The 26,816-nt window shown below is 45.5% G+C and overlaps 1 protein-coding gene across 14 annotated transcripts in view; it reads right to left on the reverse strand.

Annotated features, from left to right (window-relative positions):
* Window positions 1-402: 402 nt before the first annotated feature.
* Window positions 403-26,816, reverse strand: part of KIF1B (kinesin family member 1B) — a 127,586-nt gene continuing 101,172 nt past the window's right edge. For 6 of the 14 annotated variants that reach the window (XM_033156207.1, XM_033156206.1, XM_033156208.1 and 3 more), the window contains 23 exons: window positions 26,061-26,333; window positions 20,945-21,063; window positions 19,722-19,807; window positions 19,481-19,610; window positions 17,727-17,889; window positions 17,230-17,320; window positions 16,827-16,945; window positions 15,898-15,953; window positions 13,565-13,673; window positions 12,894-12,960; window positions 12,257-12,341; window positions 10,705-10,810; window positions 8,948-9,062; window positions 8,661-8,794; window positions 7,317-7,378; window positions 6,602-6,747; window positions 5,330-5,569; window positions 4,601-4,672; window positions 4,174-4,295; window positions 3,081-3,233; window positions 1,641-1,833; window positions 956-1,074; window positions 403-536 (listed from right to left, as the gene is read on the reverse strand). In XM_033156207.1, the coding sequence (XP_033012098.1) occupies window positions 494-536; window positions 956-1,074; window positions 1,641-1,833; window positions 3,081-3,233; window positions 4,174-4,295; window positions 4,601-4,672; window positions 5,330-5,569; window positions 6,602-6,747; window positions 7,317-7,378; window positions 8,661-8,794; window positions 8,948-9,062; window positions 10,705-10,810; window positions 12,257-12,341; window positions 12,894-12,960; window positions 13,565-13,673; window positions 15,898-15,953; window positions 16,827-16,945; window positions 17,230-17,320; window positions 17,727-17,889; window positions 19,481-19,610; window positions 19,722-19,807; window positions 20,945-21,063; window positions 26,061-26,333 (2,803 nt within the window). In that variant the 3' untranslated portion in view covers window positions 403-493. The remainder of the gene's footprint in view (window positions 537-955; window positions 1,075-1,640; window positions 1,834-3,080; window positions 3,234-4,173; window positions 4,296-4,600; window positions 4,673-5,329; window positions 5,570-6,601; window positions 6,748-7,316; window positions 7,379-8,660; window positions 8,795-8,947; window positions 9,063-10,704; window positions 10,811-12,256; window positions 12,342-12,893; window positions 12,961-13,564; window positions 13,674-15,897; window positions 15,954-16,826; window positions 16,946-17,229; window positions 17,321-17,726; window positions 17,890-19,480; window positions 19,611-19,721; window positions 19,808-20,944; window positions 21,064-26,060; window positions 26,334-26,816) is intronic. The other 8 variants (XM_033156211.1, XM_033156213.1, XM_033156209.1 and 5 more) reach the window with 2 other exon arrangements.

The raw sequence follows: 26,816 nt of genomic DNA on the forward strand, positions 1-26,816 counted from the left end.
GCAGAGACTTCCAAAGCAAAAGAAAAGTATTCCAGACAGAGACAAACACATCACAGAGAGCAGCACAAAGTCAATTGGAATGAAGAAAAAGGGCATACAGAGAAACAAAAAAGGGGGTGTCCCTTCTTTTTTTTGCCCAAAAAAGTCGTGCATATAAATTGGAAAGTCACCACCAACACTCCCCTCCCCCTTGTTACTTTCTTCAGTTTGGCCACATGCTACTAATAATATTTTCAGCACAGGTATGTGCATGGGGAGGGGTGATAAAAAGATGGTGGTGGGGTTTAGAATAGCTGGAGAAAGTGCTGAAGGGAGGATGGGGGGTGGGGAGAGAGACAGTGAGAGAGACGAGGAATGTTAAAGCCACAGGGTTGCATACAAGGAAAGAGAGAAATTCAAGAATCACAGAGAAATGAGAGGTAACGCTTTATCTATATCAGAAGGCGTGTTAAGAGATTTGGGCTGGGGAACTGGGTGAGAACCCCACAGAGACTCAATATTTCAGCTGTCCTGAGCGTCTTCGGGCAAGTTTGGACCTGTGTGGGAGAAAGGAAGAGCAAATAAGCAAGACTGCAGCTCTTTCTAGCACTCCTTTTTATACCCTCTTTTCTTTTCTCACTGTGGGAAAAAAGGAATCTGAGGGTTGGGGGGCCACATATAGATCTACCCAGCCCTCAGGACCACATCCTACCTCCTGGCCACACCACTCACTGCCCCCTGCCCTGCACCCTTGTCAAGGGCTTTTGCCTGGCTGGAACGTGTCCTTGAACTCTGAACACGCCTCTTGTTTGCCTGGATGGAGCTGTGCCTATGGATAGAAACCTCAGAATTTTCTGTGACTGGAATGTAACCCAAGAGTCACAGCTCTACCCCCTTTTTGCCTGGCTTCACCCACCACAGAACATTGCCCACAAGGGAAGGTGGCCCTTGGGCTGAGGAAGGCTCCCCACCATACCGTATCGTGCCAGCAAGAAGCGGGTTGAAGGCATACAGCCAGTCATTCATATCTTTGTCGTTGATGGCCTGGAGGAGGACTCCACGGTGCCTCGTGCAGACGGCAAAGGTGTTAGGTGTCTAGAATCACAAAGGCAAGCAGTTACTCAGCAAATCCCCAGAAGCCCTTAAAGCAGCTATTTGATACCCAGTTTGCAAAGGGATCAGGGAAGGGCAGCATCTTTGTCTCCCAGTGGCCAAGATTTGGGTGGATTAAATGGCCCTGCCAAAACAAATCCTTTCTGATCTGTGTTGGAGAGTGCGTGTGAGGGGGTATAGCACCCTCATGGCCTTATCACCCCAATCTGATTTAGGAAAAAGGAGTACAGAAACATCTGCTACTGGATTTTCGTAGCTTATGTGGGGATTGCAATAAAAAGTTGCAGTGTAGAGTGCCAACCAACCAGCCATGTTATCTTTTGAGATATTCCCTTCCCTCTTCCCCTGGGTTTTCTATTCCTCCACCTCTTCCTGAAGACACATAAATGGGAAGAAAGTGGAACTCTTTCCCTTCTCAACCCCATCCTGGCAGGTGCAAATGAATGCCTGAAAAGGCCTTTACCTCTAGGGAGCTGATCTTATCCCTTTCATTATAGACCCACATCCTATGGGAGGATTGCAGTGTCCCCACCCTCCATTCAACTGACCTTCACCATGGCCTCTTGATCTTCACTGTACTCCACCTGAGCTGTGGAGAGGTTGAGAATCCCTCTTTCAATGGGGTCCTTGTCACTGTTGTAAATGAAGACATAGGGGCGCCGGACCACCACAAAGTGCTTGGCCCACGATGGGGAGAGCGGCTCCTTGAAGTTCAGGTAGCCTTTCTTGGAGACCACAGAGCTAGAAAGAAATGGCAAGGAGGAAAGCATTCAAGGACACAGAGCTGGCTGGAGATGGGCTCCAAGAGGCCCCAGGCGCTGCAGTGAATCCACTGCTCACAGAAGGGCCAGACGGTTCCTTCTAGACTCCTTGGCAAAGCTCAGCAACATTTTCTCCTGCCTACACCCATTCTCCAAGCACCTTAATTTGAAAATGAAGTGCAGCAAACTGGGCCAAGGCAGTCAAGGTATGAACACCATCCTGAGACAGCCAGCAGAGCCATCACTATTTTGAACAGGGGTGGGAAACCTGTGTGGCCCTCCCAGTGTTGCTGCGCTACAACTACCAACGTCTCTGAACCTTGGCGATGCTGGCTGGGGCTGATGGGGAGGTGTAGTTCAACATCATCCAGGAGGGCCCACCCTCAATTTAAGCCAAGCATTCTCATCCAGGCTTACTTTCAAGCCATTCAAAGTGGCTGGACTTAGGCAATGTCAGATCAGGGATGGGGAAACCTGTGACTCTGCAGGTGTTCATTGGATTTTAATGCCCACCAGCCCTAGACAGCGCAGGCCAGATTGCTAGGGGTGATGGGAAGTGGAATCCAACAACACCAGGAGGGCCTGAGTTCCCCCACCCGCATGTTAAACGAAGTTGCCTGACACTAACTCAAGACTGCTGAGTCTACCTAGCCCAGGAGTGTTAGTGCTCAATGAAAGCAGCTCTGCAAGACCTGAGGCAGAGAACATCCCTTTTCAGTGGTGGTTTCCCAGTTGTGGAACACCCTCCCTAGTGAGGTATACCTGTCTCCATTGTCATTCACTTTCAAGAGGAATCTGAAAGCATTCCTGTTTAGCCAGGTAGCAAGAGAATTCTTCTCATGACAACCCGGAGATCAATGGATGGAAGGATGTCTTTGTAGTTACTTTTAGAATTTTTAAAACTGTAACTGCTTTTAGATGTTTTTAATCGTAATTGGTTTTAGAATGTTTAAATCCGTTTTAGAATGTTTTTCATTGCTTTTAAATTGTGTCTCTTTTTGCCACCCTGGGCTACTAAGGGAGGAAGGAAGGGCAATCATTCTATCAATCTAATACTCATCTTGACTGCAAATTCCATTGACATATATGGAAACAAATTGCATACGCACATATTTGTGCATGTACACAAACCCCAATGCTAAAAGGGTAGCTGTTCCTTTACTCTTGGCTCTGGAACATGTGTTGGGTTTTTATTTTTTAGCAGCTACTGCAGTGTGAATGTCTCACCCAGGCCTGATTTCCTCAATATCTGGAACAAGGTTCAGGAACTCATTTTTGCCTGCTCTCGCCAGGTAAGAGGCTTCAATGGGTGGGATCAGCTGGAAGGATGGCTCCCCCTCTGGGCCAGGGCTGGAGGCACGAGAATTTGCTTCTGGGGTCCTTTTGTTAATTAAGAAAGAAAAACAAATGGTTGGCATTCAAAGCAAGCAGCTGGAGAGGCAGAAGAATAAAAGAAATCAGCTTAATTCAGGAACTGGTCTGGTTGGCTTGTATTGTCAAACCACTAGGGTTATATGTATAAGCCTCTCCCGTCTCTTCTGCAAAAAGACTGGGAGCATCTGCTTCTATTCAAGACACTAGTCTACATGGGAATGAAAAGCAGAAAGAAAATAATGATGCAAAAGCAGTAGTATGGGCATGATCAGATAAGCTAGCTCCACCTCTTGAGCAGCTGCCCAAAGGTAGCCAGTTACCTAGGTGCATAGGAAACTGCCTTATACTAAGCCTGACCAATTGGTCTATCTAGCTCAGGACTGTCTGCACTCACTGGCAGAGACTCTCCAGGGCTTCATTCCAGCTGCTCTTCCCAACCCTACTAGGAGATATCATTGGGGACTGCACCTGGGACCTTCTGCAGGCAAAACCAATGCTCTACCACTGAGGTTTGGCCCTTTCCCTACCAATTCAAGGACCCCCCCCCCCAGGCCCTAGCATTGCCCAGTGCCTGGATGTACCAGGACTAGCAGAGGGAACGTAATGACCAATGGGAAAGAGTGAAATAAGTTCACAGACCAAAGGAAAAGCTCAGTAGGCCTGAAGAGGGCTGCAGATTGTGTACTGAGGGACAGAAGCTTAGAAGAAAGAAACAGAAACATCTATCAGCTCATAAGAAGAGCCCTGCTGAATTTGTCCAAAGTCCCATCTAGTCCAGCATGCTGTCCTCACAGTGGCCAACCAGATGCTTCTGGGAAAACCCGCAAGCAGAACTTGAGGGCAACAGCACTTTCTCAACTAGTGGTTCCCAGAAAACTGGTACTCGGGGGCATCCTGCCTCTGTCAGTGGAGGCAGGACATGTATCATTGGTGGCAACCAACTCACTTTTGATCCACTGAGTTGCATCTTGAATCAGACAAGGAGGGGCAGGTTGAGGAAGGCGTGAGGGTGGCACTGCTGAAACTTGATACCGACGGGTCCCGCCCAATTGGAGAGATATCGGACAGCTGGAAGAACACAAGAGGCTGGCGGTGAGCTCTACAGAGCCTGCCAGGATGTTTTAATGAAAAAATAAAAGAACAGTGCTGCATGGAGTGGTCAAACAGAAACCCCAATAAATCTCACAGGACACTGGATAGGAGGAGTTTTCAAACTCAGCGTTTTGGACACTGCCGTGGGCTTTGTACCTTGTTGGTCAGCTCTTTCTCCCAATCCATCAGGCTTTCAATGTTTGCTGAGTAGTAGTTTGAGAGCATTTCCACCCCAGTGCTAAATGTCCTGCATTTTTCCTCTTAACGTTTTGCAGACCTACCTTACAATCACTGATGCTGTTGTAGACCTGGTTAAATTCACGGTTGAAAGTGTGAGTGAGAAGTTGCAGGCACTAGAAGAGAAGAAAGAAGCATCTCTGTTAGCCCTGGGGACAAAGGAGGAGATGGGAGGCAGCTGGCCTTCAACCTAACCCACAGCTGGGTCTCTGGGAGGCTGTCTAATGTGGTCTTCCTGCAGTGGTGGCTGGTGCCCCTCAGAATTGGTACAGCACAAGGCAGTGAAAGCTACAGCAGGTGGACATAGAGTCTATGACAAGCAGAGCCTCCTTCTAAGCAGATGTAAATAAATGGAAGCTTGCTGAGTTGGGGGGGGGTACTGCCCAATTCTCCCCAGTGGACCAGCCTCCACTGTCCTGTAGACCAGAAAAAAATGTGTGGTCTTGAAAAGATTTTGCAAGAGGGTTCCATGTATTTAATGCCAGATGCTAGCTAACCATGTCCATTCACACCCCAGCAGCAAAAATGTTTCAGACCCACATAAACCTCCAAAGCTGTGTAGCAAGTGGGGCAGCTTGTGTGTTTTGCTGGTTTTAGGGGTGACAACAGGATGTGTAGAAACAAAAGGCTGCTGGCATGGGTTCAAATTCCCTGCTGAGACAGGATGTTTGTGGGGTAGCCTTGGGTGCTCTCTGGGATTAACCTTCCTCAGAGAATAAAACCTTGACACCTTCTGGTATTCAACTGCAGCATTATGGACATGGGCTTTGTACCTTGGTGGCCAGCTCTTTCTCTCGATCCACCAGGCTCTCAATGTCTGCTGAGTCGTAGCCGCTGCTCTCGCTGGGCGTGACAGCACTCTCAAAGGTGGTGGAGGAGATCTGGGAGGAGATGCTGGTGGAGGTGCTGAGGGTCCCGCTGCTGAGGCTCGGGGACAGCGAGTCACTCAGGGACTTGGGGATGCTGTCACCCAGCTTCTCCCGCAGCAGCAAGAAGTGGCGAGTCTTCTCGACCTGAAGAGCAAGAGAAATGGTATCAGCTGCAGTGGAGAAATTATTGATACATACACTGATAGATAGCCTAAGATGTATGGTAGCCATTTTCAAATATCTAGCTGTCACATGGAGGATGGAGCAAGCTTCTTTTCTCCTGCTCCATAGGGTAGGACCCAAACCAATGGATTCAAGTTACAAGAAACGAGATTCTGACTAAATATCAGGAAGAACTTTCTGATGTTAAGAGCTGTTCAACAGTGGAATGGATTCCCTTGGAAGTTGGTGGGCTCTCCTTCCTTGGAGGTTTTTAAGCAGAGTTTGGATGGCCATCTGCCATGGATGCTTTAGGTGAGATTCCTGCATTGCAGGGGATTGAAATAGATGACCTGTGGGATCCCTTCCAACTCTATAATTCTAGGATGTTGGGGGAGAGGATGATGTAAAAAGAATCAAGACATCTGTGAAGACATGTGGAGGAATTTGCTGACATTGATGGATAGGTTTGTGGCCTTGTTCTTCCTCTGTTCCTGTGATATTACTTTTTTGCTCTTCTGATAAGTTCATTGCCTAAATACCTAATTGTGACCTCTGCCTGTTGACCTAGAAAGCACACACATGCTTAGATGTATGTATGCTTATAGAAGTTGATCTGTCAATAGAGGCCTTTGGAATTCATTCCCCAGTGGCTGTTGCTATAACCAAAATAAAGCTGACTTAAACATCACATCTGGTGTGGTTAATTGAAGAAAAGCCATTACAGTGTCCAAGGTGGTCTTCCTCTCTCTGGCTTTTGCATCACAAACTCTTCTTACATCCCTGCCAAACCACATACAGTGTTTGTTCCAAGGATTCAGGGACTGAGACCCCAAATCAGAACAGCCAAGTAGTAAAGGGAAGCATGTGGAGATTACAAGGCAGCTAAATAAGTAACAGGCAGCTTAACTGGCAGCTTTTGGCAGCTACATCTCATGGGTGGGTAGGAAATGACAAAGCTGGATTTCGCAGAAATCCCAAAGGCCGTTTCTTTCGAGGCCACTGCTCAACACGTACCTCGTGCAACAGCTCCAGCTTCTCCAGCTCCCACTGGTGCTCCAGGATGAGGCTGTCTCCACGGGGCCTCCACCCGGCCAGGTTCTCTTCTCCACGGACATAGGCCACAGAAGTGTCCAGCACTTTCCTTCTCCTCCTCTGCATACCTGAGCAATGAATAGTGGCTCAAGTTAACAGTCACCCAAAGGAATTCATGTCAGGAGCCGACATCGCCATTCCCTGTTCACCCCACAAGCCATACCTCGCGCTCCTAAACTCCTGGCGACCTCAGTGGCTTCCTTGTTTCCTCCCTGTCATACTCCCACACAATAAATAGCACCACCTGGCTGCAGCTGAACCAGGTGAGACCACAGCCCTGATAAGGACCAGCTGACATTTGTTTGGCTCCTCCTCTCTCATCAGCAGCCAACAAGAGAGGCCTCCTCTGTTGGCCTGGCTGGGGCCAATAACCTTTCAGCTCTCCCCCCTGAAACTGTCCTACACTGGCCTTTCCATCTGGTCATTATATCACTTCATTATGTAACATTATGAAAGTTTGGGCTGCCTCAGTTTGCTTATTGTTTTCTTCTCCCTTTTCCATCCTGTCCCTCAGACGGTTCTAAAAAATGAAAAGTGCCTTTTCAGAATAAACAAAAATAGCTAATAAACCAACGAAGATGAATGTGACTGCTTGCACACTTTTATGATAATGTGGAAAGTTGTGCCTTCCTCTTACCTGGGCTTCCTGTGTCTGCCATCTTGCATAAGCTCAGCTCATAGATCCCAGTGACTCGATTGCTGTTTGCACAGAATAAAGCAGAGAAAATAAAATAATATTTTCAGATATAAAGGAGGTAAAGCAGACTTCAACAACCTGGTACCCTCGAAAGATTTTGGACTACAAGGTTCATCAGCTCCAGCCAGCAGAGTCCAGAATCTCATGGTTCTGAATGAAAAGGTCTGGTTTAAATAAAAAACAGAGGGAGCTCTGATCCCTGACCATTGACCATGCTGGTTGGGATTGATGGGAGTTGTAGTCCGATACTATCTGGAGGATGGCAGGTTCCCCACTCCAGGCTTATTGTAGATAAATAGGATATATCCTAAACATGAACATATATGCCACCCACACTCACACTACAGTTAGAAATTCATTACATTACAAATTCATTACAAATTCATTCCACTAAACTAAGATTACAATAATAATAATAATTAGGGTTGCATTGTAATGGTCAAGGCAGATCTCTGTGTTTTGCCTTTCAGCTAGATCTACTATTTTCTGTGCATGTACTGGACAAATGATTTGGAATGTTTCAATATCTTCTTTCAGACTGACTTAAGTTGTGTTTTCCTTGAAATTCCACTATATGTAACCAACCAGGACCATCACCTGAGGCCCTTGTTCGTGTGCCTCCTCCGTGAGAGGTTCGGAGGGCAGAAACACAAGAATGGGCCTTTTCTGCAGTGGCTCCCCACTTTTGAAACGCTCTCCCCAGGGAGGCTCACCTTGGCTAATTAAACAATCTATGGCCTTTGAAACTTGGGGGTGAGGTGTTTTGTTTGTTACTATGGTATGCATTTTTGTGCTTTTATATTATAAGCTGTCCTGTGATCCTCAAATGAAAGGTGGTATAGAAATGTCATAAATAAATATAATAAGCGTGCACACCATTCTCTTGAAACTGAAGCGCCTAGTGTTTTCAGTGTTCCCAAATGCTTAGCTTTGGAGCCTATAGAACAACAACAGTTTGTTGTTCTTCCCCATGTGCCTTCTCCAGAGTGAGTCCAGGAGCCAATCCTCAGCAGCTGACTCACCTCCTTTCACTCTGATTGGCTCTAATGAGCACAAAGGATGAGAAGAATTCTTCTCAGTGGCTAAAAAGCTCTTTCATGCTGATTGGGTGGCTTTAAAACACTGGAGACAGGGACCCTACTGCAGAACCTCGGGGATCTTGGACCATCTCCACACCTCATTTAATCAACAATCCCTTCAGAACAGCAAGCTGATTCATTCAGAATCCACGCCCCTCAGCCCATACACACAATACTCACACATGACACAACTTATTCAACTTACGAATCTGGGGATTTGGAATAGCCACTGCCAAAGAGACTGCGCAATGAGCGAGGGGGTGAAATCTTGGCATCTCGAGAGTAGAAAACCATGCAGACATCCTTGGTGATAACAGCTGGCTGGATGCAGTGGTCCAGCTGGAAGGAAAAGAGAGCCATGCAGCTGTTTACCCTCTCAACTAAACCAGTGTGCAAGTGTTCTAGGACTAACACTGGGTACCACCCTCTATCAGATATTTTCTTCCACCTGATTCCAGATCCAACCAATGTGGGGGACATGAGATAACTCACCTCCAGGTAAGCTGAGAGGGTCATGTAGATCTTCTCTCCATAGGGGGTCACCCGGTTCAAAAGGAGGGAGTTATGGAGGGAACTGTCCCAGACTGCCTCAAAACGGTAGAAAGTCCTGAAGGGAACAGAACAGAAACGAAGCCATGGTTTTTTAAAAAATGGACCTCTGAGCAGATCACTGACAAGCATGTTGTGGAAAGCCTCCCTTCTTTGGTCAGAGGTAGTTGTCTCCTCCCAGCAATAAAAATAGAAGCTTTTGGAACGACATCTAAAACTAGGTGGGGCATGTGCCTCATAAGACAGCAAGATACAATTATTTATTATTATTGTTACTACTAATATTATTCTTGTGTGCAACAGTGACTCTTGGATAGGCTAGCCAGCATGGAAACAAAAAGGGTAACCAGATCTTAATTGGGAAACCACAATGTGAGAGAGTACAAGGAACACAAGGAGGAAAAGAGGGCTCTGTGTGTGTTTTTCATTTGTTCAGCTGACAAATGGAGCATCTGTCACCTCCTGAACACAGTAGGGAAACGAGGAGAAGACAGAATACTTGAGTCACACAGCAGAGCTAGGAGATTTGCTAAGGACTAACTACTGGTGGGAAAGGGGAGAGGCATACAAGCATTCTGTTGAAGCCAGAAGCTGTATGCACAAAGGAAAACAAACTGAAAATACCTAGGCATATCCTTATCAAGGAAGAGCCTGTGAAGACACAGAAAGCTTTTATTAGTGCAGCCCAAAGCAAGAACAGCAGAGAGGGAGAAGAAACAAGCGGACAAAGAAAACAGAAAAAAGAAAGGATAGGCAAGCAGCAACCCAAAAAAACCCACATTCATAGATAACACTGTTTACAAAAGCACAAAATAAATTGTTACTGCTCCCACATCCCCAAAGATTAAGCCAAACCCTGACCTACACCTATGACTTAGACAAACGTCCACACCATACTATTAAAGCAAACTTAAACTACTTTAAGGGTGATGGCTTCTCTGCCAAAGAATCCTGGGAAGTGTACTTTGTTAAGGGTGTCAAGAGTGTTAGGAGACCCTGCACTTTGCAGAGCTACAATTCCAAGCACCCTTAACAAACTACATTTCCCAGGATGTTTTTTGCAGGGCGGGGGCAGCCATGGCTGTTAAAAACGGAACAAGATTTAAATGTTAAATGTGGTGTGTGGATGTGAGCTGATAGAATAACTAGTCTAGTGTCAGTACCCGTTTAATGACACAAGAGGGCAGCACCACACCTGCAAGCTGGGAGTGCTCAACTGCCTTTGTCTAGTCAGGGAAGAGGAAGCTGCTGTTGGGACTCCAACTCCCATCAGCCTCAGGAATCATGGCCAATGGGTGGTGGGAGCTGTAGTCCAACAAACACCTGGAGGGCCATATAGTCCCCATCCCTGCTGTCGTCCAAGAGGGGAGTGGGGGGAAAGGGAGTTGTGTCCAGGATGCCTAAACAATAGAGACCAACAGCTAACATGTCCTTCTACCCCATGACTTTTAAGCAAATAATGAAACATTAATTCTTCCAGGGTGGAACTACTTTCTGAACCAGTTAGGAAGTGAGAAGATACACACTTACAGCCCTTTCTTCTGAGTTATTTTATTTTAATTTCCATCAACATTGGCTCAGGATACAAGGATTTAGGCTTGGGGGTCCTTTCTGACATACAGCTTCAATTATCTGACCTAGGTGAGTCAAGAGGAGAGGGTTCCGCCTTGCCAGGCAGGCTGCTGGGGAAATCCTATTACCTGTTAGAGCTGTGGGAAGTTCTCAGGTATTTTGCAGAGATGATATTCAGAGACAGGATCGCATCCACCGCAGCTTCATCTACTTCGGCTTTGTTTCTGATGCGCCCTGAAGAAAAAGTGGGGGGAGTCAAAATGCAGGATGGGAATTTATTTCGCTTAGAGCCACACTAGGCAGAAGCAGTGTCCAGGTGGAAGACCACTTGACCTTTCGGTGAGATTGGGAGCGTGAATTTCTCCATGGGTCCCCACATGGAACAGCATCTTTAATGGAAGCAGATGCTCTTGGTGCTCTTGCACATAACCCTAATTGCATGGCAATACAAGCCAACCAGGCCAATGTCTGAATAAAGCTGATTTATTTTGGTAAAAAGCAGTTTTCTTTTTTTTTCTTTCTTTCATTCATTTATACAGTGTGTGTGTGTGTGTGTGTGTGTGTTATTTGCTTAATTGAAATAAACAAAAGAAACATTCTTCATCATCCATTAATACAAAAATATAAAACGAATCAACTAAAAGAAAGAAATAATAATAATCTAATATAACAGAATAAAGAATATCTTCTTACTTTGCATACAATTCCAATCCACTACATATTTCACATATTCATTATTAACTTATTGCCAAAACTTGTCAGATTGTTATCAAAACCTAAAGTATAAATAAATATTTAATTATCTGTGGTCTCAATTCTTACTACCAACTACTACAGATGTTATTTGACTTGCAGTTTATACTCCGACAATTATTTTTCAAATATATTTTAACTAATTCCCACTTAGAAATGAATTCATGTTTTGGTTTCTTTTTCATTTTTTCCAAAAAACTGTCCAACTCCGCATATTCAACCAGTTTTTGAATCCATTCTGTCCTAGAAGGAACATTGTCACCCCCCCCCCCCAAAAAAAGCAGATTTATATGTTCACACCTTCATATGCAAGTTTCTCTGACACTCACACAGGTTCTGATTCCACCCTATGCTCTCTCCCAATTGCCCAAATTCTCACCACCATCTATCCAGTCATTCCATGCTTCCTTAAGCTTCACACTTCCCCTCACCATAACATTCCATACTCAGAAGTGATCTTCCCAAACACTAAAAAGAAACCCCAAAATGGCTTGTCGCATTATATATTTACTTATTATATTTCTTGCCCACTTTTTTTCTCCAGAGAGTTCAAAGTGGCATTAAATCTCTCTCCCCCTCCTCAAGTAATCCCCACAACAACCCTGTGAGGTAGGGTAGGCTGAGAGAGACAGTGACTGGCTTAAGGTCACACCCAGTGAACTTCAAGGCTGAGTGGCAGAGGGAGGAATTTGAACCCTGGTCTTCCAGGTCCCATGCCAATGCTCTAGCCATTACACTACACTGGCTCTTACACAGCACACATCCATTTCCTCCTAGTGTGGTCATTTTGGTATAGTGAGGTGTATTTGTAAGAGAGCTGGCAGTGCTTGCAGAGGAGCTGCTGTTCTTTGGAATGTGAAACAGTCTGAAGAGGAACCAGAATGGATCCTGATGGTAAGAGAAGTAAAGAGAAGGAGGAGAACTTACCAACCACCAGCTCTCGCACGTCCTTCCAGTGTAGCTCATTTCCTTTCTCATGGATGATGGTGACTGTGATCCGGCGCTGGATTCCCTGGAGGAATTGAAGGAGCAAAACATAAAGTCTCCTCTGCAGCTTTATAGCAGGGCTGCAACAATTAGGGTGGGATGTAGGGTGGGAACCCTGAGGCCCTTTGAAGGTTGCTGGACTCCAGCTCCAATCAGCCCCCAGCCAGCAGGGAGAATAATCAGGGTTGATGGGAGCTGGAGTTGGAAGCTGAATGCTGGAAGATTCAGGGCAGATAAAAGAAACAGCTTATTCACTCGGCACATAGTTAAACTATGGAACTCACTCCCACAGGGGGCAGTGACAGCCACCAACTTGGAGGGTTATAAAATACGATTGGACAAATTTATGGTGGATAAGGCTATCAATGGCTAGTAGTCACAATAGCTATGCTCTACAGCCACAGTGGGAGGTACTAATGCTTCTGAATACCACTGTGAGAACAGGATTCTGGCCTGGATGAGCTGCTGGCCTGATCCAGCAGCCTCTTCTCATGCTCTTGTATGGTAAGATGTCTTTCTGCTTACAGACGGAAAACCTGGCAATTTAGCAGACCCCCAGATTCAAGCATCGGAGTACCTGGTGAAGCAAAAACGTCCCCTGGCAAGGTAAACCTCCAGTGTGGTCAACAATAGCCGGAATGTATCTGCAGAGGAGAAAAAGGGGAGTGCAAACACCCAGATGAGAGAAAGAAGAGACACCCGCATAATCAGAGAGATCATTTAACCAACCTTCCTTCCAAGGGATTCATGGGAAACATAAGAGACTGCTTCCTGGGAAACCCGCAGATAGAAAGGGTTGTTCAAGCTATTTATGCATTCCAACACCCATGTGGCTACCAGGCTAGCTTCAAGGCTCTTGTCTTAATTTACAAGGCCCTTAACAACTTGGGTCCAGGATACTTTAAGGACTGCCTGATTCCTTATATCCCTGCCCAATCACTGAGGGCTTAAGGAGTCACTGTTTATGCCCACCCCACAAAGGCTCGGACACACAGCTCACATCCATCAGGAGCCATGAGTTCAGAACAGTGGGCTGAATTCTGCAGAACCTCCTCTCAGCTGATATCAGACAAGCTCCTCCCTATTGAACTTCAGACATTTGGCTTAATTCAGCAGCTATTTTAAGTAAGCTTTCTGATTTTATGAAGAACTTCAATTGATTTTCTCTCTACTGTAATCTTATAACATATATAAACTGTTGGAATAAAACAAAAACAAACACAGGAGAGATGATGAGGTGGAACTCACTCTCCAGTCGGCTCCAACTCGCTGATCTCAAACCAGACAAGGAGGTCATATTTGGTCACGCTCTGTCCCAAGTTGGGCTTACTCACTGTGTTGAGCTTGGTAGCTGGGACTGAAAGAGAAAAAGGCCAGCTTACAAAAATTGCACAAGGCAATAGGAAGGAGAATTCCTTGGGATTATTACCTATTATTGCACTGATGACACACCAATGGGTCACACAATGACTCAGTTCACATGTCACAGTAAACCATGGTTTACTTTGATCACACCTAAGAGGGTCACACTGGAAGGAAATAAACCACACCAACTTAGTGTCACCAAAACTCAAACTGGGGAATGTGGCTTGCTTTGCTCCAAATAAACCACAATCACTAAGTAAGCCTTAGCTACAGCATGTGATTTGTTCAGACGACCTAAACAAATCATACCCATGGTTCATTCATAACATCAAACTGGTGGGTGTGGTTTGTTTCCTTCCAGCATGAGCTGGGAGGAGTGAAGTGGGCCATTTCACTTGTGTACAGTAAAGCTATGGTTTATGGCTTACCAATACATGCAAATCCAGCTACTATCAAGGCTGTCAAGCCTTCAGCTGATGCTCCAGGCTCAACAAAAGGATTGTACCCCAATCTGAGGTGGGTTGCACCATGGTATTATTATACCACCAGTACTTTCCTTGCCATTGGAGTGAATGGACATGGCCATCAATTTCAATGCATCTACTCTAAGTAAAGTTTAGTAGGATACAATAAATCTACAATGAAAAGGAAGAGAAACTAAGGATTCTAATGAGGTCCTGTAGGATTCACAAGACTGTACCACAAGACTACTACCACAGAAATCCTGGAAAGGCATATATAACTCCCCAATGCTGGCCTTTCCCTGGACACACCACCGATGGATGCAGAAAGGCCAGGGAAAAGGGAAGGAGGGTCTGTTCCTACATCTATCACAGACGGCATCTGGCTACTAACCATCTCGCTTGGAGAAGCGCTCGGTCTGACAGCTGGGGACAGGCAGAAAGAGAAAAGGTGGCAGCTGGTCGGCCCCATCCTGGAAAGCTGCCGCAGCAGAGGAGGCAAGCACGTTGGCGTGCTCGGAGAACGTGTTCAGCACATGCACGTTTACATAGCCAGACATGAGATACCTGATCAACTCAATTTTTCTCTCATGGTCTGGAAAAGGCAGTGGGAGGAGTAGGACATGGCAAGTGAGGGATGAAGGGCCAGCAGGCAATAGGGAGGCAAGGAGGGGAAAGGGACAGACCAAGGAGATTGGGAGCAGGAGAAGAAGAGGGGAGAAATGAACACAAGAAGTCAACATGCACAACCAAAACGAAAAACAAAGAAAGATATGGGATTGTTGCAGCAAGCTTGGGTCAGTGAGTTATTAGTGAGAATGGAGCTACATGGATGAGGAGGAAGCTAGTCTTTAGATAAATCAACATCTACTAAATATTTTGAGAAATTGTTTCTATAATCTGCATTTGGACACCGCTTAAGACAGTGTTTTTCAACCACTGTTCCGTGGCACACTAGTGTGCCGCGAGATGTTGCCTGGTGTGCCGTGGGAAAAATTGAAAAATTACTTTATATATAGTCAATATAGGCACAGAGTTAATTTTTTAAACATTTTCTAATGGTGGTGTGCCTCGTGATTTTTTTCATGAAACAAGTGTGCCTTTGCACAAAAAAGGTTGAAAAACACTGGCTTAAGATATTGCAACCAAATTTCGCACAGTGGTTCCCAAGATCTAGAAGGTTTTCATATACGTTTAGATACAACCAGATGCCATTTTGAATCAAGATGGGCAAACTAAACCTTTCAAAACTGCACTGATTTTTTTGGTTTCTCATAGTTCCTGAGCATCACTGGATAGAAGGATGCTATAAATAAATAAAGCAGGCTGAATGACGTGTCTGGAACAGAAGAGTTGCTTACTCAACCAGTCCCTCAACCCTTAAAAATACCTCCCTGGTTTGGAATATGAACTGAAGGGGACTCTCCAGGATTACAAACAGATGCTCATCAAAGGTGAGCAAAGTCTGCATCCAGGTAATTACATAGGGAAGTTGTAGCAAATTTGGGTCTTCTTGTACCCTGCCCCTTTGAGTCGAAATTGACCAACATAAGTAGATGTTGGCAGGTAGGATAATAAATGATTTTGTGGGTAAGAAACTTCTATAACAAAAAACAACAGTAAGCTGGGATTCCCTCAGGAAAATGATTCTATATTCTAATTGATTCTTTTCTTATATTGCGGGCTGAAGAGAGGTAGGCGGTCTTGCATTTTACATACACTAACAGAGACGAGTCAGTGAAAAGTTGTTCTTACCTGGTTTTGAGAGAGGCATGGGGGGAGGGAAGTATCGGCGGGATGGCTGTCGGGGGCTGTGGAGAAAGGAAGCAGGTTAATCCTCCGGAGGTCCTTCCCTTCCCAACCCTCATTGTAATATGGTGCTAGATTCAGGTAGGTAGCCTTGTTGGTCTGACACAGTCAAAATAAATAAAATAATAATAATAAAATTGTCCAGTAGCACCTTAGAGACCAACTAAGTTTGTTCTGGGTACAGTGGTACCTCTGGTTACAAACTTAATTCATTCCAGAGGTCCATTCTTAACCAGAAACCATTCTTAACCTGAGGTACCACTTTAGCTAATGGGGCCTCCCACTGCTGCCGCCGCACAATTTCTGTTCTCATCCTGAGGTAAAGTTCTTAACCTGAGGTACTACTTCTGGGTTAGCAGAGTCTGTAACCCGAAGTGTTTGTAACCCGAGGTACCACTATATAACCTATCGTATGCATGAACACTTATTCAGATATTCTTCAGGTAATATGGTGGTTACAGACCGGTCTCATGCTAACCATACAGCTGGCTTTAGTGCTACAGTGTGGCAATAATCTCTCTCCCTCCCTTAAATACTTCTCTCTGGAATGGGGAGCAAAATCAGAATTGAAAATGCAGACACCAGAGTGCTGCACTGTGTTAATTCACAAGGCAGCACTATAGCAGTTGCACGTGAAACTTACTCCACTTCCTCTAGCCTTAAAAAGCCGTTTAAAGGCTAGGAAAAGGAAAAGAATAAGAACTGCTATACTAGTAGTGGCAAAGGAAGGGAGAGGAAGGCAGGTAAGCAGAGCAAGTGGGTGGGTGGCTAAATGCTTCCCTAAGGAATTAAGGCTATCCTTTACATTTTTTTCCATTCTGACCTTTACATTTTTTCCATTCTGACCTAATCAGAGGACATCCATACACAAGTACCTGTTGAGATCCTGTCCCTGAAGATGGAGCGGATGTTGCTGATAATGTCCAAAGACTTCAAATACTATAGGCTTCGTCTTGATGTATTCTACAAAGGATTCTGTCACTTCCACAGAAATCTATCGAAAGAGACCATAAGCAAGGCATCAGTCTGGCTTTATAGGTCTTTGGCCAATCAAAAGCCCCAGCCACTGCATCTGACAAGAGATGAATGGCTTAACTCCATTTGGAAATGTATACAGGGTTTGATCCAGCTACAGCTTTGTCACACATCCTCACTAACTACCCCCTTACAGAAAACTTGAAAGCTGGACTATTCTGATTCCCAAGAGATAGAACATGCCCCCCACAACAGTGACAGACCAGGAGGTCACCCATCAGAAGCAGACCTACTTCCACTTACATTCTGGACGTGATAAAAACCAAGAGGGGCCCCTCGGCCATTGTTTTTGAGAGGTTCAGTAGAGAATGCTTCATCATGTCGATGCAGAAAGCTAGGGTGACAAAAATGCAAACCAGTTTAGCAAAATAACGCTTTGTCATCTATTCTGGAAGGTTGTCCTGAAGAGAACTGCTGCTCCATAGTTTAAAAAGGCTCCCCATCCCACTTTTGCAGGAAGTTTGACAGAGGGGTCAAAATGCTCATTAAAATATGCTGTTGTCCCAACCTCAGGAAAGTTTGCCCACCCTCCTTCCATGCTAGTTAGAGGGCTTGAGGAATTGGATGCAAAGTCAAACAAGAGGCTCTGGCTAGTAAGCCACACTCCTCTGTCTGTGGACCCCCAAAATGGGTTAGATTCACCCTAGCATGGCAGTTCCCAAATAGCTCAGAATTTCCAAAACAATGACTAAGACTCTGACCCACAGATACGGCTGTTGCTCACTGCAGGCGAAACTTACTTGAATTGGCAGAAGATGTCTGCATATTCCGGGAGGATGCCATTGGCTTGCAGCACTGTCACCCGGAAAGTAAAGACGCTGCCCAGTTTTAGGTGGTCGCCAACTTCTTCGGTAAAGCCTTCCATGGCCATCTTGCCATCCAGCAACGAGCCAGACTTCAGGTCTGAAAAAGGGGGAGGGTTGAAGGGTTTTCCTGCTCCTCAGTGTCATGGGGCACTTTCCCCAAGCAGCTGCTCAGAATGGCATCTGAATTTCCCAAGATGCTTCAAGGACACAGGAGGCTGCTTCATGCCAAGTCAGACTATTTGGGTCCATCCCTGTACTGACAGCAGCTCTTCAGGCTCAATGTGGGATGGGAAGGAAGGAAGCTACACACCCACCTCTAAATCAGGGGTCAACAACATGGTGCCCTCCAGATGCTGTTGATGTCCCAACTCCCATCAGCCCTAGCCAATGATCAGGGATGGCAAGAGTTGTAGTGCAAAAACATCTGTAGGGCCACTCATGCCCCTGCCCTGATCCGCCTGCCTTGCCTGCCCTCCTATAGTCCCAGGGCCTTCATAATGGATCTGCTTCCAGAAGAACTATGAGGGGAACTTTTGGCCTTTGGGGTTGTCGTATAAAAAGACTGCAGGGCAGGGGAAGGTATGCTAGGTACTAATGTTATCAGCTTCGGGGCTATTTTTAGATATGTCTTGATACTTTTACTTGAGGTTTAGGTTCACACAAATGGCAATACATATTTTTTAAATCAAGAATTAACAGTTCATTTAAGTGTTGTAATGATAATAAAAAGTATGTGTTGTTATTGTACTGCAGTATTTAGGCCAGGGATGGTGAACCTGTGGCCCTCCTGGATGTTATGTGTCAGGAAACCCCCCTCCCCGCAATCGGTGGGATCGTGGGAGCGTTTGCAGTATAGAGAACCTCTGGTGCATTTCACCAGCTCGTCCCCCCCTCCTCCCCCGGAAGCTCCCATTCCTCCAGTGGGGAGGGGAGTCGGGGGCTGGAAGGCGGTGCAGGGGCTCTGACAGGATCGCAGAGCCTCAACGCCAAGGGGAAAGTGGGGAGCGAGGTCAGGTTCCCACGCTCCGAGGGCGCAGGCCGGAAGGACGCAGAAGGGGGAGACGGGGGTTCAGAATCCTGCGCCTCTTTTGCTGGACAAAGGACAGGAAGGGGTCATTCCTGGACTCTGCAGAGTGAGGAGATGGACGTTTGATCTTTTGCTCCACTGTATATAGCTGTGCACAATAAAGAACTTAGTTTTAGAAGTTCTGCGTCTGGCGCTTTACTCATGAGCAACCACTGAACGTCCTTACATTATGTGATACCAACTCCAGAAGCCAGCATGGTCAATGGTCAGGGATGATCGAGGTTGGACTCCAGCAACAACTGAAGGGCTGCAGGTTCCTCATCTCTGGATTAAAGGCTCCTGGGAGCACCATCTAGAAAGGAGGCTCCTTTCTGTGTCTCTTCATGAGTGGCATTGGCTTTTATTAACACTGATTAAAACCAGGCCCTCCAGATGTTCTTGGACTCCAACTCCCATCAGCCATAGCCAGTGTGGTCAAGGATGATAGGGGTTGGACTCCAGCAACATCTGGAGGACCACAGACTCCCCATCCCTGATTTGAAGGGAGGGGAACCCCAGTCTGCATGGGTCTGTTGTTGTTTCGATCCTGCACTTAACCCTAAATTCAACATAAAGTCTCCATTTACCCTGTCCCACCTTTCCTAAGAGCTGCATCACTTACCCATGTCATTCATTCTGTTGATTTCCTCAGGAGGTGTGTTGACCTCTGAACTCTGGCCCTGACCTTCTACAATTCGCAGTTCCTCCAAGGACAACCCAGAGCGGGTCATCGCAACCGATGTAAAGTTGCTCTGAGCAAACCAAAAGGGAGAGAGGAGCGATAAGTTAGCCTTCTGTCCGCTTTCTACACCAGAAGGGACAGGAACACACAGATACAAGAGCTTGGTTAAGATGTGGGTTACCTTGTTAAAATACTCATTATCAAATGAGATTTTAGCGGTGCCCGACTGCCGAACACCAGATCCATAGTCAGGGGCTTCTTCGTCAGCTAAAAGAACAAAACATAGGGAGGAATTCAACATCATGTGATTACGATTGCTCCATCAATGTGAGCATTTTGGCCTTCCAGGCAGAACATCTCCCCTCTCCCCTGCCCAAGTGCTGTTTTATAGGTCCTGCTAACCCCCCCCCCCCGAGCTAATGGGAGGGTGCATGGGGAAACGAGAGGGAGGAAGCCCCACTGCACTAATGGGACTAGTTGAGCTGGCTCCTGCTAGCACAACTATTTAGTTGAATCCGGCCCTGGGAATGGATACAGCAATCAGATGAGCAATTAGATTTTCAAAGAAACTGTAGTAGTCCCTTAAAAAATGTAGAATTCAGCTATTGGTTTACAATACTCAGCTAATCAGTTGATCTTGTTCATTTTATTTATTATTGCACTTATAGCACACCTTTTCTCTAAGGAGCTTGGTTCTTCCCACACTCCTCTCCTTTTCGTTCTCACAATAACCCTGTGAGGTAGGTTAGGCTGAGAGAAACTGGCTGGCCCAGTGAGTTTCATGGCTGAGCGAGGGATTTGAACCCAGGTCTCCCAGGCCTCAATCCGACACTCTAACCACTAGAATGCATTGTATAAATAATTTCACAACCCTGGAAAGTATCTTATGTTATTCCTATGTTATTCCTTACTGAAGGACAGAGATTTGAACTGAGCTACCAAAGAAAATCAGCCATAGTTTTCTTAAGTTTGGTGCAAAGTGGGGAAGGCAGCTACTGTGTCTAGCTTTAGATTAATTGTTGTAAACCAGGAGACCACAAGTAGGGACAGGGAACCTCAGGTCTCTTTATATAGCCTTTGGAGCTCTAACCAGGCCACACACAACACACACCCTGCTTTGCACCCTTATTGGTCCACTTATGCCTGGCTAGAATCTGCCCTTGAACCCTGATCATGCCTCTTGGTTGCCTGGAGGACAGGCAGAGAGGGGATATGCAGGTGTGTGTAGTAACAGGATGGTTGTATAAAGGTAAATGAGCATCTGCTGCCCCACCTGTTTCTGAGTCTGGGAGGCTCCCAGAATCATAGAGTTGGAAGACTGGCAAGAAGGGAATGTGGCCCTTGTGCTGAAAGAAGCTCCCATGAGGAATCATGGAAGGGCAGAGCATAAGCACAGCACCTTACCAGCTATAGCTTGGACTGCCACACGCAGGAATCCACGCACTTCCCCTTTCTCACTGACCACGGCCACTCTGTGGATGAGTGGGACTGGGTAGAGAAGATTGCTCAAGTAGACGAAGGCCCTGGGGGGGTTAAAGGAGGGATATTACACAGAAGCACAAACATTAGAACACCACTTACTAACTGAAGCTTGCACTTGTCAGCCTGAACAGGCACCATATTAGGTTTTGGAATCTGCAAACCAGTTTCAACACATTTGCATCAATGCATAAAAACTCAACCAGCCACTCAATGGTAGTGAGTTAGACATGAAGATGTTGGTTTATCAAAGATGATGTTTGAAATGGAAGAGCTATAAATGTGGGGCATTTTGTTTTTTTAGTCAATTACTAACATTGCTAAGGATGAAAGCTTTATGAAAACATTTCAAGTACACCATGAAAGTAAATTAGGGTGTGTGTGTGTGTGTGTGTGTGTGTTTGTGTTTGTGTTTGTTTTTAAAGTGTTCACCTTTATTCACAATGCATTCTAAACAGGCATAAGCACTTTTAAAGGGGGAAATATGATGGGGTTTAATATTGATCTCATCCTTACATATGTATTTCAGTGATGTTGCCCAACATCCAAGAGTGGCTGTGTTCAGAAAACAAGCCAAACCATAGTTTAGTGTGATGAGAACAAGCTGTAGTGAGTGTCAGGCTCACTACACTCCCTCCTATCCTTCCTGCTTACATTAACTTCAAATAGCTCCTTCCCAGAAGGGCTGTAGCTCAGTGGAACAGCATCTGCCTTGTATGCAGAAAGATCTCCAGGGAGGACAATACTAAGCTAGATGGAGCCAAGTCTGGCTCAGTATAAAGCAGCTACCTATGTTCCTATCTACTTGGACTGTGGCAAACTGTGAGGGGGAAGCTTTATATGCCATAACTGGCTAAACATACTCAAGTGTGAACAGGAATAAAGGCCACGAAAACATATACTGTAGGCTAGTGGCTTGCAAGGTACTAGTCTATTCTGCCATCCCCGTGCTCTTTGCCCCACCAGGCAGACATTTCCTGAAATGAAAAGAATGTGAGCGATGTAAAACGCATGATTTTAGATAGATAGATATATACATAAATTCTACAACAAAAAATGACAGCAAAATGGCAGTACAAAAGAAAAATAAAATAATAGATTAATTAAGTGCTAGGAGCAAAATAAAAATGTGAAGAACAGAAATAACCGCAACTCAGCACTGGAATAAATCAGTTAAGGATCTACTTCATTTTTTTCAGTCTGCTCCAAAGAGATGGAGGCCTCTGAATGTTGTATCATTTGTGAGCTTGTAAAAAATGCAGCATTTCTATTAAATCAAGTCTGGCTTCATTTTCACTCCCAGTGGAATCAAGAGAGGTTATACCAGGTAAGAGATTCAACGAGTTACTATGTCATTATTGAACACTATGAGTGAATAAATATAAGCTTTTAAAACACTTGTCTCTCATGTGGTGGAACAAGCTGCAAATTAAGTCTTCCCCCATCTCTTTACCATTTACACTTTTAAAAAAAAATCAGGAGGGAAAAAATGTCATAGTCTAAAACAGTGTTTCCCAAATATTTGATATCAGAGTACAAGGATTAAAAACCAAGCCAGGTCTGCACTTCACTATACAACTCAAACAGATGTATTTTCTCAAGAAGCTTTTGGAGCAATAGGCAGGTATGCCCTTGCAATTGAGGGATCATCCAGATCATATATCTTTCAATAAGTATTATATCCCCTGCCCTGCTTGAGCAGTGACAATGCTTCTGAGGGTTGTAGTCTATGCCCGTCCTACTCAGAGCAGACTCAATGAAATGAATGGCCATAACTAGCTTAAGCCCATTCATTTCAATGGATGTTACGCAAGTACGACTTTGTTGGATACAACACTGAGGTTCTCCCACACTTGTCAACTCTAGCACCGACTGCCCCATGGAATTCTCACGGATCCTTAAAATCCCTCTGCCTGGGAGGATCTCTGCATCAGTGGTGGGGATCAAGGATGCAGAAGCCCTCCCTGCAAAGAAAGGTGGATATATGCAACAATAAAGCTTCATTTTCCAAAGCACATATAAACCTCTCTCATGGCAGCACACAGTTCATCTAAGGCCTTTTAAAAAGATGATTATTAAAAGGTAAGTGGGACCTGCAACAAAACATTGCAGTGAGGGGTGATCCTGTTAGGGGCTCCAGACAGCTAGCACCTCCCCCATTGTCCCAATCATCACTGGTCTGTTGTTTGGGGAGCAGGGTTTGCAGAGGAGAAGCTCATCCTCTTCTATTCTCCCCACCCATAAAAATATTTTTGTACTTCTGAGAAACGTGGGGCTCTCCGGAGCACACTGACACCTCGTTTTGAAGGGGCTGCATTTTGGCTCCAGTTCCATCCTCACTCAGCAGCTGAATTTTCTATTAGCAGAACTGATGGTGCTTAGAGCCATGGGGCTATGCAATCAGATCTATTTTTTGTGCCTCCACCCTATTCAAGTGTTTCCCAGCAGCTATATGCATTTTCATACACGCTACTTGGCTAGAGAACTACACTGCAAGATTCAGAGAAGTCCAAATTACAAAGGATGGAAAATTCAGTTCAAGTACTGTTTGGAAAGAAAAATTAAGTAAGTTCGCCTTTAAACTGAACTGAAATTCTCCCCCAAACACCTGTGCTGCCTCGCTAGATGTTATTGTACTCCAACTCCCAGCAACCCCAGCCAATGGCCAAGGATTATGAGAGTTGTAGTCCAACAACACCTGGGTCACAGGATCATCATCGCTTCTTTAAGTAATGGTCACGACTATGATCTTTGCAGCAGGAAATTCCATGAAATTACTTCTTCACTGAGTGGAAGAAGGACTTTCCATCTGCCAACTTCCTTCAAGACAATTGTAAATCTAATTTCCTTTAAGGCAACACAGCAGCAGACTGAAAAAGGGGTGCAGGGAGCTATATTAGCAGAAAGGTTGGTGAGGTAGAGTGGCATATTCACGCACACACGAAAACCAAATGAGAAATAAAATTTAATATGAAGAATTGTAGTATCAAAACACAAAGACAACAGAACTCAAGAGAATGATAATGGTGGGTTGCTGTTGTTTTCTTTAGATAAACTCAACATCATTTCAAGGATTCTGAGAATATGCTTCACAGCCACCACCCCTTTCCACCTCCCCTTCCAGCTTTTAAACCCAGCGAGAACATCAGGCTTCTACGACAACCCAGCATGCCAAAAGATATGGCCACAGGGACTAGCTCTTTCATTTTGAGCCACAAGATGGCAGCCAAGGCACACACATGAGAAAATGACTGCTTTCAGCTGTAAGAAGCCATGGGTAATAGTGTGTGATCTGAAGGCTCCTTGTCCCCTGAGGCCAAAACAGAACTAGAAAATAAGGCATCAGGGAATGGGACAGATAGGGGCGAGAATTGTATTTATTCAAATCCTTTTCTTCCCCAACTACCACAGGCCAACTTTGACAGGTGGGTGGGGCCTCCCAGCTGTTAATTACCTGATGTCATTACAACACCAGGCGATCATTTCAAAGAAGCCCCTATGACGATACACTGCCAATACCAATCAGCACCAATTAGTTGATCCGCAGTTGTAGTGAGCTCCAGCGTGGTTCTTTGGAGCTGAGTCCTTTCCTGCCGAATGCTGGGCATTGTTTGGGAAGAGTGGTCTCATGGGCCAAATTTGGACCTATGCCAAATCCAATTTGGCCCACAGGCCAGAGGTTCCTCACCCCAGGGTAGGCCCTCGCCATTCCAAAAGAGGGTTCTTGATATTGTGGTCTCTATGAAATAACAGCAGAGTGTCTCAGCTAGACACAGGGAACCCAACCTGAAATCCTAAATCCATGCAGCTCCACTAGATTCAGTGGGACTTACTGTTGAGTAGAGATGGGGGGGAAATGCATTGCCAGGGTCCATTCCCCCAGCTTGATTATGTAGTTCAATAAGGGTGGTCTTGGGCACCATTATCACTGACCAATCAACCTCACAGTGGTAAAAGATATAGGAGCTCAGTTCAGATATGACACCAAGGAATGCTTAAAGGAAGCTTAGCTATGGGTCAGTGTGATGCCTGTATTGACAATCATTATCAGATGACAATACCAGAAACTATGGCTTGAAGTGGGTTTGCAAACCACTGTTATGCATTTCCGCTGTTGCAACTTCTGAACTGACAAACTGTCATTACAGTATTGTGCTGCTATGCCTAGCTGTAGGGCTCTTCTGAGCTGAAGAGAAATTTAAAGCCGTTCCAAACCATGGTTCACCTGCATAATTCAAAGCTCAAACTATGGTTAGCACAAATGTTTTGGTGGGGTGTCTGGGTGGCATTAGTGAAAATATTTTTCTGCACCAAAGAGACATAATTTATCTTCTGCTAGTAGAGAGAAGGAACTACAAAGACCACTGTAGCTGAATACAAAAGCCCCTCTTTTGTCCTGCTCTAATTTCTGAAGACTTCACCAAGTATTGCCCACACCTTGACACTCGCTAGCCTTATTTGCATGTCACAGTAAGCCATAGAGCATGGCATGCCACTCAGCCACCTCCCTTTTCTCTCTGCTCTCCTTGGAGCTGGAAGTAGCAAATCAGGTGCACTGGGAAGGTGACATATGAACCAACCAATAAAACCTTGGGCTAACCATCATCACTTGTTTGGAAATAAACTAACCATGACCATTGGCTCACACTTCACAGCAAGTCAAGGCTTAGGGTTTGTTGCTCCTGGCCCCACAGAGGGCAGAGCAAAATGGGAGCAATTCAGCACCATACATTTAGCATGCTGCTCATTCATTACAAGTCCTAGTTTTATCGCTTACCGAGAAATGTGGCCACAGTAGCCATAGACTAGAAACTTGGTACACAGGACTAATGTTGGATACAACCCATTGAAGCTGAGAATCCCAATGCAGAATTCATAATAAATAACATGCTGAAACTACATTATACAACTAGCGGAGGCCTGGATGCACGGAGCTCAGAACACACCTATCACCCATGGCTTGGCTTGAATAGCTCTGGAACCAGCAGTCCAGGGCAAGAGCTAGCCCCCCTTGGCCATTCTTACAGTTAACCTCACCAACCTTCCCACTAAAATGAACCAGGGGGAGCGGTCGTAAAACGGGTCATGCCCGTCACTGAAGAGGTCCGATCCCTCCTCAGTCCCTGCGTCAGAGCCTGTATCGTCCACAAAGGCCTCGTCGTCAAAGTCCTCCATCTCATCTTGCTGCTCGTCAGCCAGTTCGGTGATGTCGGAGTCAGCCGTGGAGAAAGTGGGGGAGGGCGTGCGGTCAGCCAGGCGCTCGTTCACGCAGCCGTGGAAAATGGGGGAGCTAGATATATTGGTGGACGGAACACTTTTGATTAACGCAGGCAAGTGGGGTGGGGGAGAGAAAGACAAGGACAACTTCATTCAACAAAGGAGTTTGATGTGGAGTCCAGCTCACAGCCCACTAGAATAAACTGACAAGCAAAAGCTTTTGGCTGCCTGGAGGAATTGGGGGGGGGCAGGTAAGAGGAATGTGGGGGAAAGGGGCAGTGGAGAAAACCAAGCAGTGCAGGGTGGAAAGAAAGACTTCAGAGGAAAGCAAAGGAAACATACTACACAATATATCAGACGCCTGTATGCCAAAACACCCTATTATTTTGAGATCATTGGAATAAGCTTGTGATAAGATGTCACCATTTCCAGTGCTGCAGCTTTCTGTCTTAAAGCAGAATATTTTATACGTCACACAGAATTCTGGCAGCAGAATTCTGGACTGTGAAAGGGAGGTGGGGTCATTTTCAGATGCTCTCTCTGCATGTAATGTGTGTCTTTATAGCTATTATATGTTATG

The sequence above is a fragment of the Lacerta agilis genome, chromosome 8 (assembly GCF_009819535.1).
Source record: "Lacerta agilis isolate rLacAgi1 chromosome 8, rLacAgi1.pri, whole genome shotgun sequence".
NCBI classification, from domain to species: Eukaryota; Metazoa; Chordata; class Lepidosauria; order Squamata; family Lacertidae; genus Lacerta; species Lacerta agilis.